Source organism: Lycorma delicatula, chromosome 8 (genome assembly GCF_047948215.1).
Source record: "Lycorma delicatula isolate Av1 chromosome 8, ASM4794821v1, whole genome shotgun sequence".
Taxonomy (NCBI): domain Eukaryota; kingdom Metazoa; phylum Arthropoda; class Insecta; order Hemiptera; family Fulgoridae; genus Lycorma; species Lycorma delicatula.
Genome location: NC_134462.1, coordinates 65,836,765 through 65,854,489, shown reverse-complemented (window position 1 = coordinate 65,854,489; position 17,725 = coordinate 65,836,765). Strand labels below are relative to the sequence as shown.

The 17,725-nt window shown below is 28.5% G+C and overlaps 1 protein-coding gene across 11 annotated transcripts in view; it reads left to right on the top strand.

The window, feature by feature from the left end:
- The window catches only part of trio (trio Rho guanine nucleotide exchange factor), a 1,562,448-nt gene that overhangs the window by 462,164 nt on the left and 1,082,559 nt on the right, over positions 1–17,725 (top strand). For 3 of the 11 annotated variants that reach the window (XM_075373361.1, XM_075373358.1, XM_075373359.1), the window contains exon 1: positions 17,267–17,557. The exons of 1 other annotated variant lie outside the window; for it this stretch is intronic. In XM_075373361.1, coding sequence (XP_075229476.1) covers positions 17,473–17,557 — 85 coding nt within the window. In that variant the 5' untranslated portion in view covers positions 17,267–17,472. Of the gene's footprint in view, positions 1–17,256; positions 17,558–17,725 lie in introns of those variants that run through there. 7 more of the 11 variants (XM_075373366.1, XM_075373365.1, XM_075373364.1 and 4 more) reach the window with 5 other exon arrangements.

The following is a 17,725-nucleotide window of genomic DNA, read 5'->3' as shown; positions in this document are numbered from 1 at the left end:
GATAAATTTGTTTATAATTTTACACTTTATATACGTAATAATAAAATATTAAAATAATATTTTATTATATTATTTTAATATACATCAAATTAATATGTGAAGTGAATAATTATATACAAGTTTATCAGATGTTCCTGAAGATGGAAGATTTTTCCAAAAGCGCTAGAACATATTAGTTACATTGGTGGTTGGTAAGCGGAATTACAATTTATATAATATATATACCAACGGGCCATACTAAATAAAATTATTCTAAGTTATCGAATCACCATTAATTTAATTATCCAATCAATTAATTAACCAATAAGTTGTCCAATCAAAATTAATCTCAATTATCCAATCGTGTAAAGTTAATTTTGAAATATGTTCATTTTTTTCAGTGTGGAATAATATTTTACCTGTTAGCCTATACATTTATTTGATTTATTTTTGTTAAATAATAATTCATACGTAGTTGTGTGTTCATTTTAATTAATTTTTTTATGAATTTAAGTCTTACTTAATCTCTTTCATTTTATTTTTTAGTACTGAGTTTTATTACTTAATCTTGATGAATTATTTCGTGTCTTTTTTCTCGCTAACTCAAGCTGAATCGCTTGAGTTATGTTATATATCTATGATTATTATTAAACACAGTGAGTGAGGAATATATATTGGAACCCCAGATAAATGCCTGTCTTGCACGTGTGCTGTGCACATCATTTTGCTATAGCAGTCCCTGGGGAGATGTGGCATCCCACAGGACTCTTCCTTATTGATCAGTACTTCTGCTTTCCCTGCTCTGTTCTCAAGGTTCTTCGTTTATTCTCTTAGAAATATTATCTTTTTTTTTCCTTTTTAAATATTTTAAACTTGTTGATTTATTACGTGTCATTTAATTATACGAAATTAAATGATTTTGTAAATTCAGTCTAATTAAATTTTATTATTATTAATACTGTTATTTTTATTAATTAAGAAAGTTTTGATGTAATCGAATGAAATTCCTCTTCATCTATAATATTCATTTATAAAGTTAGATTAAACTGTTTTATTTATTCATCTCTTTTCTCTTTAATATTTATTATAATATTACACGTAATGAAACGACAAATATTTTATCAATAAAAAAAAATTGAAATCCATTATATTTCTGACAACTTTAGTTTGAAAAAATGTTATACAGAATGTTTCTAAAATGGTGGGCTGATTATACTTTTTCGGATTCTACTTGTAAAACTAAACAAAAAATACCCTAAGAAAAAATGGCTATTTCTACTTTGTTCTCCCCCTGTCCGCCATTTTGTTATTTTTATATAAAATTTCTATCTCAAGTTTGGATAGACAGATCACATTAATATTTTGCAAGCGTCTTTGTAATAATGTTTTAAAATTAGCATAAAATCAGGACTTAAATAATTTTGCAAATTACAAAATGGCGGCCATGTTTATTTTTCAATCCGTTATATCTCCATAAATATTAGTTTTATCAATTAATGTTATTTACTAAAATATTAAGCCTTTTATTTTGAACAAAATGGCATTTTATTTTTGAAAATGTGTTAACAAATAGCTGAGTTATGGCAGAAAACTGATGTTGTAATTTTGTGACTGTTTTCATGTCTTCCAGTTAACGTTCAATTCAATGAAATATTAATTGCTTTTAATTATTGTTAATTTTAATATTGCAAATTAGTATCAAATTAAGTGATAATTTTCTCACAATAATTGACCTAATAATTATGAAACAAAATTACATCAATTTTCTCCCGTAACTCTACTATTTGTTAACCGATTTAAAAAAAAATAAAATGTCATTTTCTTAAAACTAAAAGTCTTAATATTTTACCAAATAACATAAATTTAGATAAAACTTATATTTATGGAGATATAACTGATTGAAAAATCAACATGGCCGCTATTTTTTAATTTGCTAAAGTTTTAGTCCTGATTTTTTGCTAATTTTAAAACTTTATTACTCAGACGCTTACCAAATGTTAATGTGATTCGTTTATCCGAACTTAGATATAAATTTTTATATAAAAATAACAAAATGGCGGACAGGGGGAGAATGAAGAAGAAGTTTCCATTTTCCTAACGATACTTTTCGTTTAGTTTTATAATCAGAATCCGAAAAAGTATACCATGCCCATCAGTTTAGAAACACTCGGTGTATCGATTTGAAATTTGTAATTGTCAGGTTATCACTTCTATCAAGTCTGTTTTGTATTTACTTTCAGAAGATACATTAAATAATTAAATAACTATAAAATAAAATCGGTAACGGTATTGCTAAAATTATTTTGGCATATTTGCCGAAAAATTTACGTATGTTACCCCAATCTTGAGTAGGTTGAAAATTTCAATTATTATTTTTTTTTTTTTTTGGTGAGAAATCTAATAAGAGAAAATGTTCAACTCATAAGTCGTACGAAAAAAATTTCATTTTAGTCCATTCCAAACCGAAATATGAGCCAATCTGTCTCCCAATTCAAAACTTTAGCAGCGTCAATGCTTTGACGCTGCTAAATATATATAATATATAATATATATATATACAGGTGATTCAGAAAAAAAGGAAAATAATTTGGAAACTGATTCTAGTGTTTGAAATAAGGTAAATTGATTGATACAAACATATGTCCGAAAACTCTTTGTTGAGTTACGACTAGTGAAAAATTTCGCCAGGATTCCAGTACTTTCATGAAACGAGGTTATATTGAAATTTTTAAATTATAAGATGTTATTTCGAGATTATTAACCAAAATAACCACAAAATACACACACACACACACACACACACACACACACACACACACACACACACACACACACACACACACACACACACACACACACACACACACACATACACACACACACACACACACACACACACACACACACACACACACACACACACACACACACACACACACACACACATACACACGCACAAATGAACAGAATTTATCCCCTTTATTTTTTTGGTCGAAGTTTGATGACCCCCCCCGTTCCAAAGAACTAAAAAAAGATGGAAAGTTTATTTTTTTGTATGATTATTGTAATTTTTTACAGTATTCTATACAATAAATGACGGAAATTAAAACTTTTTAAATTTTGAACAAAGGATTACGATTCGATTTTGGGGAAGATTTTGTTTTTATGATTTACTCAGATTACATGTTAACCTAAATATTGGCTGGGAATGAAATAACTCATTTTTAGTTAAAACAATAGTTATTACTTTTTTAAACTTGCATTCTCAAATTCTTCTTCTGTTTATAAATATAAACGTGGTAAGTGGAGTAATTCCGGGAAATTCAATATTCATCTACATTTTACAATCATTGATATTTTTTCAGTTCCATAAAAAAAAACTTTTGTTACGAATAGACAGTGAGAGATATCTTAAAACAGTTGTTGTTGACAATATATATATTAAAACTATTATAATAAAAGACTTATTTGGTCGGGGAAATTTAGCTGTTGCAGTGATGTTGAAAAATAATTCTTTCACGTTTGGTCTAGGAAAAAGGAAAAGTATGAATAAAAAAAGATAGCTAGATAGTTGAATTTTCTATGTATTTATGAATTTAATTACAACATATGAATTTAGTCATTTCTATATTGTAGTTATTATAACGTGTAATTCTTCGTTTATTTGCTAATCTATTGTCACATTACGTAGAATCATTGTATTTATTATTCTCTTATTTTAATATATACTGTGGGATCCATCCTGTTCCGTAGCATTAGTAAGTAAATTAACTTAACTTATAATAGATAATTTACTTTGCGGTTGATAAAACTTTCTTCCAGACAACACTAGCTGTGAACATGGTTTCATCTTCACTTTCACATTTTTATAAGATTTAGCGCGTGATAGTGCAACGTAAAATTGTCCATGACTAAAAAATGGTTCAGATAGGTAAATTCCTACTCGATGCAGAGTTTGTCCTTGCGTCTTGTTGACGATCATGCAAAATGCTAATTGTCTTCGACACTACTGCGTTAGACGTCGTCAAATCAATTCGAGTCAGAAGTACCCGTTATCCAACATTCACACCTGTTATAATTAGCACATCCAAATTGTTATCATACATTTTCTTATAATTCTCGTTCGTTCATCAATCCTTTGACTGGGTTCATTTGATAGGGCTTGACGTGGTGAGTGTTGTCAGATAGTTGCTGAGATACGCCGATTTAAGTGTATTTTTAAGAGTGAGGAATGTATATGTTCCCTTAAGACTTTTATCTGAATTGCTTGATAGAAATCGGTGTGCGCTCATTTGATGGCGCTCTACGTGTTGAATGTTTTAAGACCCAAACGAATTATGTTTCTTAATTATTTGTTAACATATCTTGATTTGAATGTCGTTCAGGTATAACTTTGGGTATGAGAAAAGCTAAGTTGCTTTAAACCTCCTCTCGTAATCGAATGAGCGTAGTTGTTGCATGCTGGTTATCTGTGGCTTGATGTAGTGAGTGTTAAGACCCCCCAACCAAATCTGTAACTGAATTTGTTACTGAATAGTTGCAGAAAACCTAAATCTTTTTAGTTTGATTAGCAAATTTTTTTAATATATAGATTTAAAAACATTATATAATTAACTTAAAAATAATTGATTATTGAAGTAATACATTTTTATTAATTAATTGATGTTATAGTAGATTTTTGTATAATTTATTATTATAGTCAATGTAAAATAGTTATAAATAATAGAAAAAAATCTGATGTGGACAACACATAACTTCCTTATACGCCTTTTAAATTGCATATATACATTTTTTTTAAATGAAAAATACGTAAAATTTTAATTTCATTAATAACTTGTAATATTTTTTCATATTTTTTTTTATTATTGAATTATCGAGATTTTTTTATAATGAGATGTTAATTTATTAAACCAATATATTTAAATTAAAAAAAAAGAAAAAAAAATGAAATTAAGTCTGATTCAAACCGGGAAGCCTTCTTCCCTTGTAAGATCCAAATATTTCATTAATTAAAATTTAATTTGGCTATAACTCTGGAACTAATGAAAATAAGTACCATTTATGATATGTCGTTGAAAAGCTCTCAGTGAGGGGTTATTACTACAGTTAAGAACAAGTCCAAAATTCAAATTCTTTTTGGAGTTAGGACTTTTTTTGTACACTTTTGATTCAGTCGATTGCAATTAAAAGGATATGTGTACAACTAGATGTTACAACAGTTCTAAATCCAAATTTTCAACGTCCTACAGCTAATCGTTTTTGAATTATGCGAGATACGCACATACATACATACATACGTACGTACAGACGTCACGCCGAAACTAATCAAAATGGATTCAGGGTTGGTCAATATTCCGTTGAAATCTGAAAACCGAAATTTTTCGCGATCACAATACTTCCTTTACTTCGTACAAGGAAGAAAAAAAACTTGTTGACGCGAGCAACTAGCCAAGTTAAGTAACTGGAACTCTAAGTAAAACCTCCATACACAATCTTCTTTATTTAATTAATAGATAAATTTAAAAAAAAAAATTATAGAATTACAATATTTTTAATAATCAGGAATAATATTAGTAAAACATGGAATAATAAATAAATATATTGAATTTTTCGTATTTTCATAATAAAAATGGTCTTGTCATAATGTTACGCACCAACATTTTCTGGATGTGAGTAGCTATTAAGGATGCATTAGTTTCAATTTTATAAGTTTTTTTTTTTTTACTTTCGTCCTGGGAATTTTCAGCTTCTGAATTTTATTGTTTTTCTCACATGCTGCCAAAGTGTTTATTGGGATATACTAGGGATGAATTTATTTGATAATTCGAAGGATTTTTGTTTGGAATCTCTGAAATATTGCTGTTATTTGATGTACCTCGCAGGTGGATTAGTGTGTTTTATAATATCTTTGTTTAAAGTAATTAGTTCCCAATGATGATTTTGATTATTTGTTGAATATCAACAAGTTATTTTTTATAGATACTTACGGTTGGTTTAATCGCATTAATTTTTTTCTCATATTTGTTAGCTGTCGATCTAAGTGTAGTCCAAGAATAAATAAATGATTTTTATCATGACAGTGTGGAAAAAATCCATTATGATTTGTTGAGCAGGATTCATTAGTCCTAATTGTAGAGGGTAAAGAAGTTTGAATTAGTTATTTTAATATTTTTTTATTTTTAACTGGTATAATGTTTAGGATACATGTTTAAACGATAGCATACACTCACAGTATTAAATTAAAGGACGAGGATTTGAGCTCAATTCCATAATCTTGAAAAATAGAAGTTTAATTATCATTAAACGAGATAGTCTATATTGATTATTTATTTATACAAAAACAACAGCTGACGTCTGGTATCAATTTAGGATGGAGAGTAATAAATTTAATTGTATGTAAAATAAAAATATAAATGCTACTACTGATCGGGATTTTAACCCCGAAACATCCGGGTGAAAGGCAAAATCGCTACTACTCTACCATGGATATATTATTATAATAATAATATTAGCAATATACAGTTTTAACAATTTCTCAGTATCTACTCCTGATGATTAATTATCGAAAGGTCATTTAACTTTTAATTTTAAGTAATTTATTAACAGTTTCTGATGTTTTATTTTCCAATTAATTTTAATAACCAATTTTTATTTAAGCTTTTTTTTATTAAATCGTTATATGTAATTCTTTGAAACTTAATTACATAATTTCTTTCTTTATCCTGCTGTTGTTAAAAGTATAATTATTTTTAATTTTTATTTATTTTATAAGTTCATCGGATTAAGAATTTAAAATATTTCGGTTTATTATAAAACAATTAAATAAACCTTTAAATTTGTTAATAAAATATGGAAACCCTTAAATAACTTTTTAAGAAGTATAAAAAAAATGAAATTATCACATGTTCCTACTTCAAACTGATCTTTTTTTTCGGAATGAGACCGCTATATGTCCAAGCCTCCGTGGTAGGAGCAATTCAGAAATTTTAAATGGAAAGGGTAGGTTGGTTATGATTTTTAACATCATAGAAAAATAACAAATTTGACGTGAAAAACTTCGGACTTGCACAAACCTAACCAAAATAAAAACTTTTTAATTTTTTCATTACAACTAGTTTCAAAAGTGGCCTTCATTACCAAGAGGTAATGAAGGCCACCAAACCTTTTTTCCTCTTTTTCCTGTTTAGCCTCCGGGAATTACCGTTCAGGTATTACTTCAGAAGATGAATGAGGATCATATGTTTGAGTGTAAATGAAGTGCAGTTTTGTACAGTCTCAGTTCGACCATTCCTGAGATGTGCGGTTAATTGAAACCCAACCACCAAGGAACGTCGGTATCGAGGATTTAGTATTGAAATCCGGAACAAACGGTTAACAGAAACAGACGATTTAATTTTCTCTGAGACTAGTACTTATGTGTATTGTAGGCCGCTTTTGAACTTATTGGGTAAAAATATTAAATAGCCGCCATCCCGGATAAAATTGTCATAGTCCGACGGTTTTTACATGAAAAGTTTTGTTTTTCAATGATTTTTAAAATGGTGTGTCGTAACTCTTTTTTTGCCTTTTAAAATGTTTAAGTTGCTCCGGACTTTGGGTTTACTGTTAGTTGTTCTTTTACTGAAAATAGATTGTTTCGAGGTAGATGCATTTGCAAAATATTATTTTCTTATATTTAACTGTTATAAGTTATTTAATGGTTATGATACCTTGTTTAAATTCTCATAGATTTTTTTTTTACATTAAAATAATAAATAAATAAACAGATAGTACAAGTAATAAATAAGTAAATAAGAAGCTAGTACCCAAATAGAAACACTAGAACAACTAGCTGAAAAAATAGGTTTGAAAATATCATACGAAAAAACAAAAATTATGATCAGGGATCCACTATGCATTAATCATGTAAAAACAAAGTGGAACTAGTGTAGTGGGCAAATTTAATTACCTAGGAGATACCATAACACGTAACATCAATGATAAAATAAACTGGCAAGAAAGAACTGAGAAACTTATTAATAACTACCCAAAACATATACAATAAAAAATGGCTTTCGACAAAAACTAAAATCAGACATTACCAAACAGTAATTCTTCCAGAAATATAATACGCCAGCGAGACTTTCTTCGGACCATACAAAATTGGTGAAGTAGAAAGGATCGAAAAGATAGAAAGGAAGATAGTCAGAACATGTATAAACAAGAAAAACATAGTAGAAGGACAGTGGAGAATAATCCCAAATGAAGAAGTATATAAAATAATAACCCCGCTAACAAATCTCTTCAGGAGAAAAAGAATTTCATTCTTTTGGCACCTACTTAGAGCAGAAAACACCAGACTTGCAAACCAAATAATTAACTTATACTGGGAAAGAACAACAAAACCGAAATAAATAAAGGAAGACCGAAAAGATATGGAAGAGTTGAGAATATCCAAAGAAAATGTAATCACAAAATGTGGAAAATACGACAGACTAATTAAGACTAATATGATAACATTTTAACCTAAAATCAAAAAGTAATCCAACGTGTATTCAGACGAGGACAGGCGCCAAAGATCAGAACGCCTTAAAAGAATGTGGCCAAAAAGAAAAGAAGCTAGAATAAAACTACTCACACGATTCGGAAATACGAAGAACCGATTACGAAATGGACTGGCCCAGAAATTGAATTAAACTGATCGATCCTATGAGGTCCTAAAAGCAACAAATAAAAAAAATAAATAAACAGATTTTGTAAAAAATTTAAGATAACTTCATTTTATATAGGATGTACAAATATATTTTAACCATTCAGAACAATAAATATTTTCAAGAATTTAGAATTTCGGGAGAACTTTTATTTTTGATTGAGAGATGAAACGTTTCTTTTGGTTGAACTCATTTGAAATGAAAATACCTTCTGTTACAAATCTCAAATTCCGATAATTTTGGAGATTGATCTTCTAGTTATACGCAATAATTCTTAACTTATGTCAAAAGATAAAGATCTATTCGTCTTGTACAGTTGTTTTTAGGTACCTCTAAACGTTACCGACAATTCAGTGATTATTATTATTATTTTTTTTTTTTTTTACGTATTTATTTATTTTTTTTAATGAAAGAAGTTCCTTTGACATATCTAATAAGTTTTCTGATAAATTTAAATTAAAAATATTCATAGGAAAACTACAAGATTTTGTGTATGATTTCAAAATAAGGTTTTTTATTTATTTCTCATTATTTTTTAAACCTGAAGTAATTTTGATATTCAAATTATTTTCAAGGAAAAACCACATTAAAATTAGTTTGAAAACTGGAACTAATAATGTATATATATTTTAAATATATATAGCTTCTGTCGGCTCAAGTTCCAAGTTTTCTTTACACATTTCTCTACATCTTTTTTTAATATTATCAAGACATAGTTTTCTCATTCTTTCCTTTATTGCAAATGTGTTTTTATGCGTTTGACATTTTTTTTCTTCAGACTCATTCTTAACTGAAATAAAAAAAAATAAAAAAATATTTTTTTTTTGAAAACAACTAAATTGAAACATGATAAATTTTCATTATTTTAAATTTTGATTTTGAGTCGGCGCAAAATTAAATATTAAGTTTTGTTTTTAATTAGGTGAAATATAATATTATTATACTTTATTTTATAGAAAGGAGGTTTATTGTTAAATATATTCTATTTTAATTTTTAATTATAATACCTAAAATTATTTTCTTCTTTTAAGAGGTATCGTATGTGAATCTATTTTGATCTAACATGGTGAAGCGGTTACTTATTGTCTTTCATCCAATAAGTTCTGGGTTCGAATTCCGTTCAGTTTTAACATTTTTCACGCGTTACAGTATTCATCATAATAAAATAAAAGCTGCCGGACAGAAAATAAAAATTAATCAGAATCTTATTATTTTTGTTTAATATATAATTATTCTTATTTGTTAATTAACAAAATAATTTTGTTTAGAGCTTGAAATTTAATTTTTAAATGTCAAACGATTGAAATATTTATCTGATAACTTTATGAAAAAGGCTACTTTCTTACATTTTATTGAAATACTAACAGACACAGCAATGCTCCGCTATTGCTAGATTGTAGTGTGTATATAATATATATATTAAATGAATTCAATCGAAAGTTTAATTAAACATTAACAAAATTAATATTACGGAACTTCACAAAATTTAACCTTTCCCTTTTACCCTTTCCATTTTCCCCGTTTTCCCTTTTCCAAATCATTTTTACCATATTATCTTTCCCTCTTTCCTCCTATTTTCCCTTTCCTCTCCCATTTCTCTTACCTTGCTTCCCTTTTCCCCTTCCTCTTTCCCTTTCCCCTTTTATTTTTTTCCTTTCCACTTCCTTTTCCCCGTTTCTCCCTTTTTTCACTTTTCCCTTCTTCCCTTTTATTTTTTCGATTTTTTCCTTTCCAGATTTTTTCGTATTTCCCTTTTTAGATTTTCTCTTTCTTCCTTTTTCTCCGCGCGTAAATCGGTTCAGTAGTTTTTTAGTTTATAGCGGACACACATATCGGAAACATTGAAATGGAATCGTTAAATATCTAGTGTTCCGTGTGTTGCTTTTAAGTCCAATAGATAGCGCTATTTTTCACAAAAAGCATGTTTTTCCTGTCACAGTTGTAACATCTTAGGTATATAAACAGTAAGTATATAAAAACATGCGCGTATTCGATTGGAATGTTGGGTCAAAATTACAAAGCAATCGGTTAAGAACTTTCGGAGATATTTAAGATTTTGAACAAATGAACATTTCATTTTTATTTTTATAGATTTCAAATTATAATTATTAGAATATTACGATAAAAAAATCGTACAGCTGTACTAATTAACTTTTTTTTTACGTCAAAAGAAAAAAAAAAGTTAATTTTATGCGTTTATTTTATGTATTATATTATTTAAGATTATCGTGCACATACTAGCATGTATTCCAAATAAAATGAGTTGATTGATGGTGGTGTTACAGAATTATATTGAATGAGCGTATCCGGTTCATTAGTTTTATAAAAATGAAGATGTTTTATATTTGTTACACTTTTATATATTATCGCGTGTTAAAATATCATTATCATTTAAAATATGGTTCAGATTTCCCGGAAATTCGATTTTTTTTATTTTTATAACTTTTATTCAACTTTTTCCTGTTAAATTCTCTTCCATATATTCTTCATTTTTAAATATATGTATATAAAACGTTAGAGAGCTAAAATTAATAAGAGTAATACTTGAATTATAATGATAATTTTTAATTTATGGGTCAATAAAATCACCAATGTAGTTCGAGTATATAGAGTAATTTCTATAACTTATCTTATCGATAATTTATTCCATACTAAAAAATATAAATCATTTTAAATAGTGTTGTGTAATATTTTTTTTTTGTGCAGCAGACATACTTCTATTTACGTTTTTTTAGCGAATAAAACTGTTCTGTTTGAATTATTATCAAAAATATAATCTATAACGGATGCAGCACCCATAATAGCTGGGCACAAACCCAGATATTTTGAACGCTTTCTGGAATTACCACGTACTTAATCGCGGATTTGAAATGCGATTTTTTAATTTTTTCATAATCCACAATTGTCATGTGATGTTTAACTTGTTTGCCAAATTTTAAACTACGTTTAATTTCGTACACTTCGAACGGGAAATACTTGCGCGTTCATTTATGGATGAAAATTTAAGATTTTACACGTTCCAAGTAAGTACGCTAAGAATTCTTCCGGTTTAAATTCTAAATCTTTGGCGTGCGGTATTTTTATTAGCTCTGTTTTTGGTTTCGTACTGAAGGTTCAGTTTTAAGGAAGTTAAGTAGTATTGTGAGCTTATTAAGCGGTAAAAGACGATCAGGAACTTGTAAATGAAAAGAAATATTTGAACAAAATAGAAAATTATACGCAAAATAATCTAACAAATCAAAACGTGATGGTAATCCTGAAGATTTTAAAAGTTACTGAGAATAAACACTGCTTTTTTGACGATTAAGTTTAATTGAACTGTTTAAAAAAAGGAATAACAATGTGCACGAATACCTATTGAACACCGCATTCATTGTTCAACCTTCATAAATTATTTACGTAAACTGCCGGGCTTCGTCTGAATTTTTTTCATAACAAATTTTTGTCTTCTTTATCTATATATACTTCTTTTTTTTACGTAACTTCATCAATTTTTCGAACGTTATCATTTTCCTGTAATCTTTTACATGTTAACTTTCCATAAACATTAATGGTATCTGCAAAGTTCTATATTTAATTTTCTAATCCGGTATCACGTATTCATTATTATATAAAAAAAAAAACATAAAAAAAACATTAATTAAAATTATAAATACTATTGCCGTTATGTAAAACATAAAATAACGAATAAAATATTAATTACGAGTTTGACTGTAAAATAACGAAATAAAAAAAGAAGAAAAATATGAAATAAAACAAAGCACCTGTCGTACTAAAAGCGTGGAAATCGTATTAATAAACTGACACACTCCAAAATCCCTCTTCCAAGTGTCTCAGAAAGAAGAAAGCTAAAGTATGAATCACATAAACGCACGTTCTTGCGTGCATTATTTACACGTGCTATTTCAAACTCGCGTGCGTACTTCCGTGTTAGTCTTGATTTGATGTAGAGTGGTGTGGAGGAATAGTAAACAGCACACTGTCTATTACACTGCCTGCAGTTTATTCGACAGTAACCATATGGTGTTAAAATTATCATTGAACAGTACAACATCGTATATTTGCCGTTATCATATTCATTGAGTGTGATTCGAACGTACCGTTAAAAGATTTCGTAATAAGTCTAATTTTCATCAACACAGACGAAATCCTTTGCAGAATTCAATTTTGAAATGGTATTAAAAAAAATTAAATGTATTAGGTAATTTTTTTTTGGCTCCTCGTTAAATGTTCATACTCCTGGAAATGCTGTAAGGGGTTCTAAACAACGGGCTCTGCAAATGTTCTTCAATCCTTCACGATCAGTGAAACAACATGCATTATCATTGAACGAATGTGACACTACAATATGCCGTATACTCCGTTAAAATCATTCTTTTACCGTATAAAATTTAAATTGTTAATAAAATTCTGTAGAATGATATCAGATCGCCTTGATTTTTCTAGAAAATTCATTTTAATGTTATTTTAAATATCTTTAATGTTAGACGATTCAGTTATATTCGACGAATCCATATCAGTTTAGCACGGTAGGTTTTAAAGCCATAATAAGGGATGTACGGTTCCAACATGGTGCTACATTACTTACCGTAGAATATTTATGGATTTATGATCAATTTTTACTGGTCCGTTGCTTCTTGGGAACGGACATATTAATTGGTCATTAGACTCTTCAGACTTTAAGTCTATGTTTAATTTATCCTTTGGATTACTGATTGAGTGGAGCGAGGTCCTATTTTAATAAGACTTTTAATATTTAGTCCGTTTGTGTCCTAGTAATCCACTTACGACAAAACTCATTTCTCGATTTTTATAAAATTTTGCGATAAGGTTCATTCCCATTACTCGGAACGACTTATATTCACAGATCGGTAGTTCCAGTTGTTAAATAAGGGCATTTAGAGAGACGACCGACAGGAAGTCTTGTCTTAACTCCTGACGAGATTTCCTGATGTTCCTTAGTCGAACTGCTTCTTAGCTCTACGAGTATACACCATCTGTAATCTAATAATCGTGTCTGTAACCGTTCTTCTATAAAGTGTCATTCTGTGCTTACTGTTAAATGATTTTCGATACTTTAGTTTTTGATAAAAGTAAAGTATCGGGGACTTACGAGGTGAAATCGTTTTCCCCTCGGATTCCTAATTGATAAAACAATATGGGTGTGTGTAAGGGTTTTCTTACATGAAATCCAAGGTAATTCAGACGGTTCTTTAGTATGTAGAAGAAAAACAATTTGTTTTTACATTTATTTAATTTATCATTTTAGATCTTTCATTAATGATCTGCTGTTCTTGTCCTAGTAAAAAGCAAAGAAAAAAGTAAAAATCCAAACTGTCCTGGTATTGTAGGCGGATTAGACGCCCAGATCCACAGAATGTACCTGTAGCTATCCTTTTAGTGAAAGATTTTGTGTTGTTTTTGTGTTCTTGTATCAATAGATAGATAGATCATCCATTTTTTACTATTTACATTTTCTTCGTATTCTTGAATATTTCGGGTGATTCTTCTAGTATGTATAAATGTGTATATAATATTTTCATTTATCCATATCCTTTATTTTTACTTTCCCGTCTAGCGGTATAGCTGTAGAAGGGAATATATTATAATCGGTCCAGTTTGGGCATACTCGGTTTCCACCGGATCTTGACGTTTTGACACCTAAGGAACTCAAAAACCGGATGGAAATTTTCCGGATGTTCGTTTGTAGGTGTGTATGTGTATTCGGTGTCGCACTATAAATTACGTTATATATCCAGAACTACTTGACCGATTTTGATCAAACTTGGTCAGATTACTTTTATGTATGAGGCACTGTGCCATTAAATTACCCACTTAAAAAGTTAACGGGGTGAGGCTGTAAAGCAAGATCACCTCAGTATTTCAAGATTACGCCTAATTAAGGTCTTATTTTTCTTTGGCACATTTATTAACAATTAAAAAATAATATTTGCAAAAAAAAAGATTTTTTTGCAGAATTGTACCCCCATCTCAAAAATGCTCTAAATTAGTGGCTAAGTTGGTATACTGAATTAATAGTATCGCTTGTCACCACAAGGAGCGCTAGTGTCGCACTGATGTACAGATATAAGCGCGCGCACTGTAGTTGGAATCATTAAGTTAAATAAACAAAAAAAATATTATTTATATAAATAAAATGAAAATGTTCGTTTGTTCAAAATCTTAAATCTCCCAAAGTTCTTCACCGATTGCTTTGAAATTTTGACACAACGTTGCATTCGATTACGCGCGTGGTTATATACCTAAGATATCACACTTGTGACAGGTAAAAACATGCTTTTTGTGAAAAACAGCGCTATCTGTTGGACATAAAAGCAACACATGGTGTTACGATTACATTTCTGTGTTTCCGATATATGTGTCCGCTATGGACTAAAAAACTATTGGACCGATTTACGCTGGGAGAAAAGATAAAATGGAAGAAGGGGAAAATGGAAAAAAGAAAAAGGGGAAAAGGAAATGGAAAGGGGGTGGATGAGTGGAAAATGTGGGTAAGGGAAAGGGAATGTAGTAAAAATGAAAACGGGAAAAAGGAAAGGGGGTACAAGGGAAAAACGGGAAAGGTTAAGTTTTTTGAAGTTCGGTAATGTTCATTTTGTTAATGTTTTATGAAACTTTCAATTGTGTTCATTTAATCTATATGTATACTTAAATATAGCAAATAGCGAAGCGTTGCCGGGTCTGCTGTATTTAAATAAAATGATAAATATTTTAAATTAAGTTGTGTATGTAAGCCGTGCATCAGAAAAAACTCAGCTTTTTTATTTTGTCATTTTTCCTGTTAATTTATGTTTTATGTTTGTTTTTTTTAAATATATGGCTATTCTTTTCGCTTAACATACAGTTAACAGTATTACATCGTTCATTTTACATCTAGGATTAATTTTAAATTGTAATTTTTTTGCGGTTTGCTGTTAGAGTGATGTGATTTTTTTTTTTATTTGTAATTTTTTTCTTTCTTTATTAAAATGCGTTCCTAATTCTCTGAAATCTCATTCTTCTCTTTTTTCTAATTCTTTTTACTAATGACTTATGAAATAAAAGCACTTTTGAGATTAGAATACTAATTAACTTTAATGAAGTGTAATTAAAAGAAAAGAAACAAACCACAAGGGTTTTTAAACTCAGTACTCAGTTTACTTGGTAAATTTTACTTTTATTTTTTTAATAAAAGTTTTAAACCGTGATATCTTAGTCATCTTTTAGTCAGTTTTTATCTTGTTTTCTTTGAATTGCTAGCTAGGATATAATTTTATTTATAGACATAATCAAATATTTTTCTGGGTGTTATTTATTTTTCTAGAATTGTTTAAATTTAGAGTACATAAAACGTTTTATTACAGATGGAGTTAAAAATATCACTCGTCCATAAGTTAATTTTTTCTACAAATAGGTAAAGAAAAATATTAAAACTAAAACTTTCTAACTTTTTTTTTTTAGAAAGAATAGAAAGGAAGGATAATTATTCGAATCGAATCGCTCCAGTGGAAAATATATAAATAAGTTAACAACGATAATAATTTATTTAAAGCCATGTTTAAGTTAAACTAGAAATAAATACGGTAATGATGTTATTCTCTCCGTCCGTTTACCGGATACTTCCGGTACTCATTTAAAATCAAGAAATCTACATCTATTTATTACTCGATTTCAAATTAAAAAGCGTTAAGTTTTCGTCATAGATATCTTGGAGGCCGATTTCTTGTTTACTTTTAAAGATATTTTCCTGGTTCCCCGGTTGAGAAAACATTATTTTTTCCGTTAAAATATAACTCATTTTCTATAAAATTTTTACATTTATCTTTAATTTTAGATCACAAGACAAGATTACTTCAGAATTATTTTATTAATTAAAATAATTTTATTACATTCCAAAGAAAAATTATGTTACAAAACTTTTAATAGAAATATGGTTCTACAATGAACTTTAGAATAACAGATAATAAAATTGAAATAGGTGAATTTCAACTTTGAAATGAAGTCATATAGCAAGCAGTCAATATACTTATTTTAATAGCCGATAAAATAACTTATCAGTAAAATCGTCGTATAACAGTTAGATATTTTAAAATTTCAATAAAAATGTTTACTAGTTACTCACTTTTTTTACTTAATCTAATTGAACATTTTCAAAATGAAGGTTGATTTTTATTTATCTTAAATGAAAAAAATTTCTTGTTTATTGTTTTTCATGCGCAACAAAAAAATTATTTTGTTATTCAGACATTAGGATCTGACTAAAGATATAGAAAATAATCAAATTTTCTTTTCAAAGAACTGATTTTTTTTTTTTTTTAGAGCATGCACAAAATTGATATGATTTAAAATAATGTTTGTTTGCAGTTTATGGTACATTAAAAAAAATATTTTTATTTACTTTAGTGAATGAAAAATGCAAGTGAAACTGAATAGAATCTATTGTTTTTCATGACGGAACCAGTAAATTAATTTATTCTTTTATATTATTTGGTTTTATTAATAAAACATATATTGTGTTTTAGGTGTAATTGAATATTATTATTTTTTTTATTTGTTAAATCCAACGTAAATCTTAAGAATTTATATCGTGTGTGTAGGATTTTATTTATTATTTTTGTTGTTAAGCATTCATACATGTATTATGTCTGTGATAATAATCAGTGTTGTTGAAATGCGATGTGTATCAGTGTAGTGTTGTTAACAATGGTTGTATTTGTGTTAAAAGAGGGGTTATACCCCATCCACTATCCTCTCGGCGCTGTTCTGTCCGGTTGTATCACCAGATAGATAGAATAAGGGTAGTATGAGTACCAGTGGTTGTATGGGTGGTGGGAGGCGCCGTCCCCACAGTTGGCACGCAGCCGGACAGCCTGTTAGACGTCGAAATGGTATGTATTTTTTAAACTAGATCAAAAATTGAGATTGAACTTAAATTCATTAATTTTTATATCTTTTTTGTAATTTTTCTTTATATTGCTCCAGCATATTCCATTATTATTTACTATATGACACTCTGTGTAGAATTTAAAGCACTAATAATATTTTTTTTTTTTTAA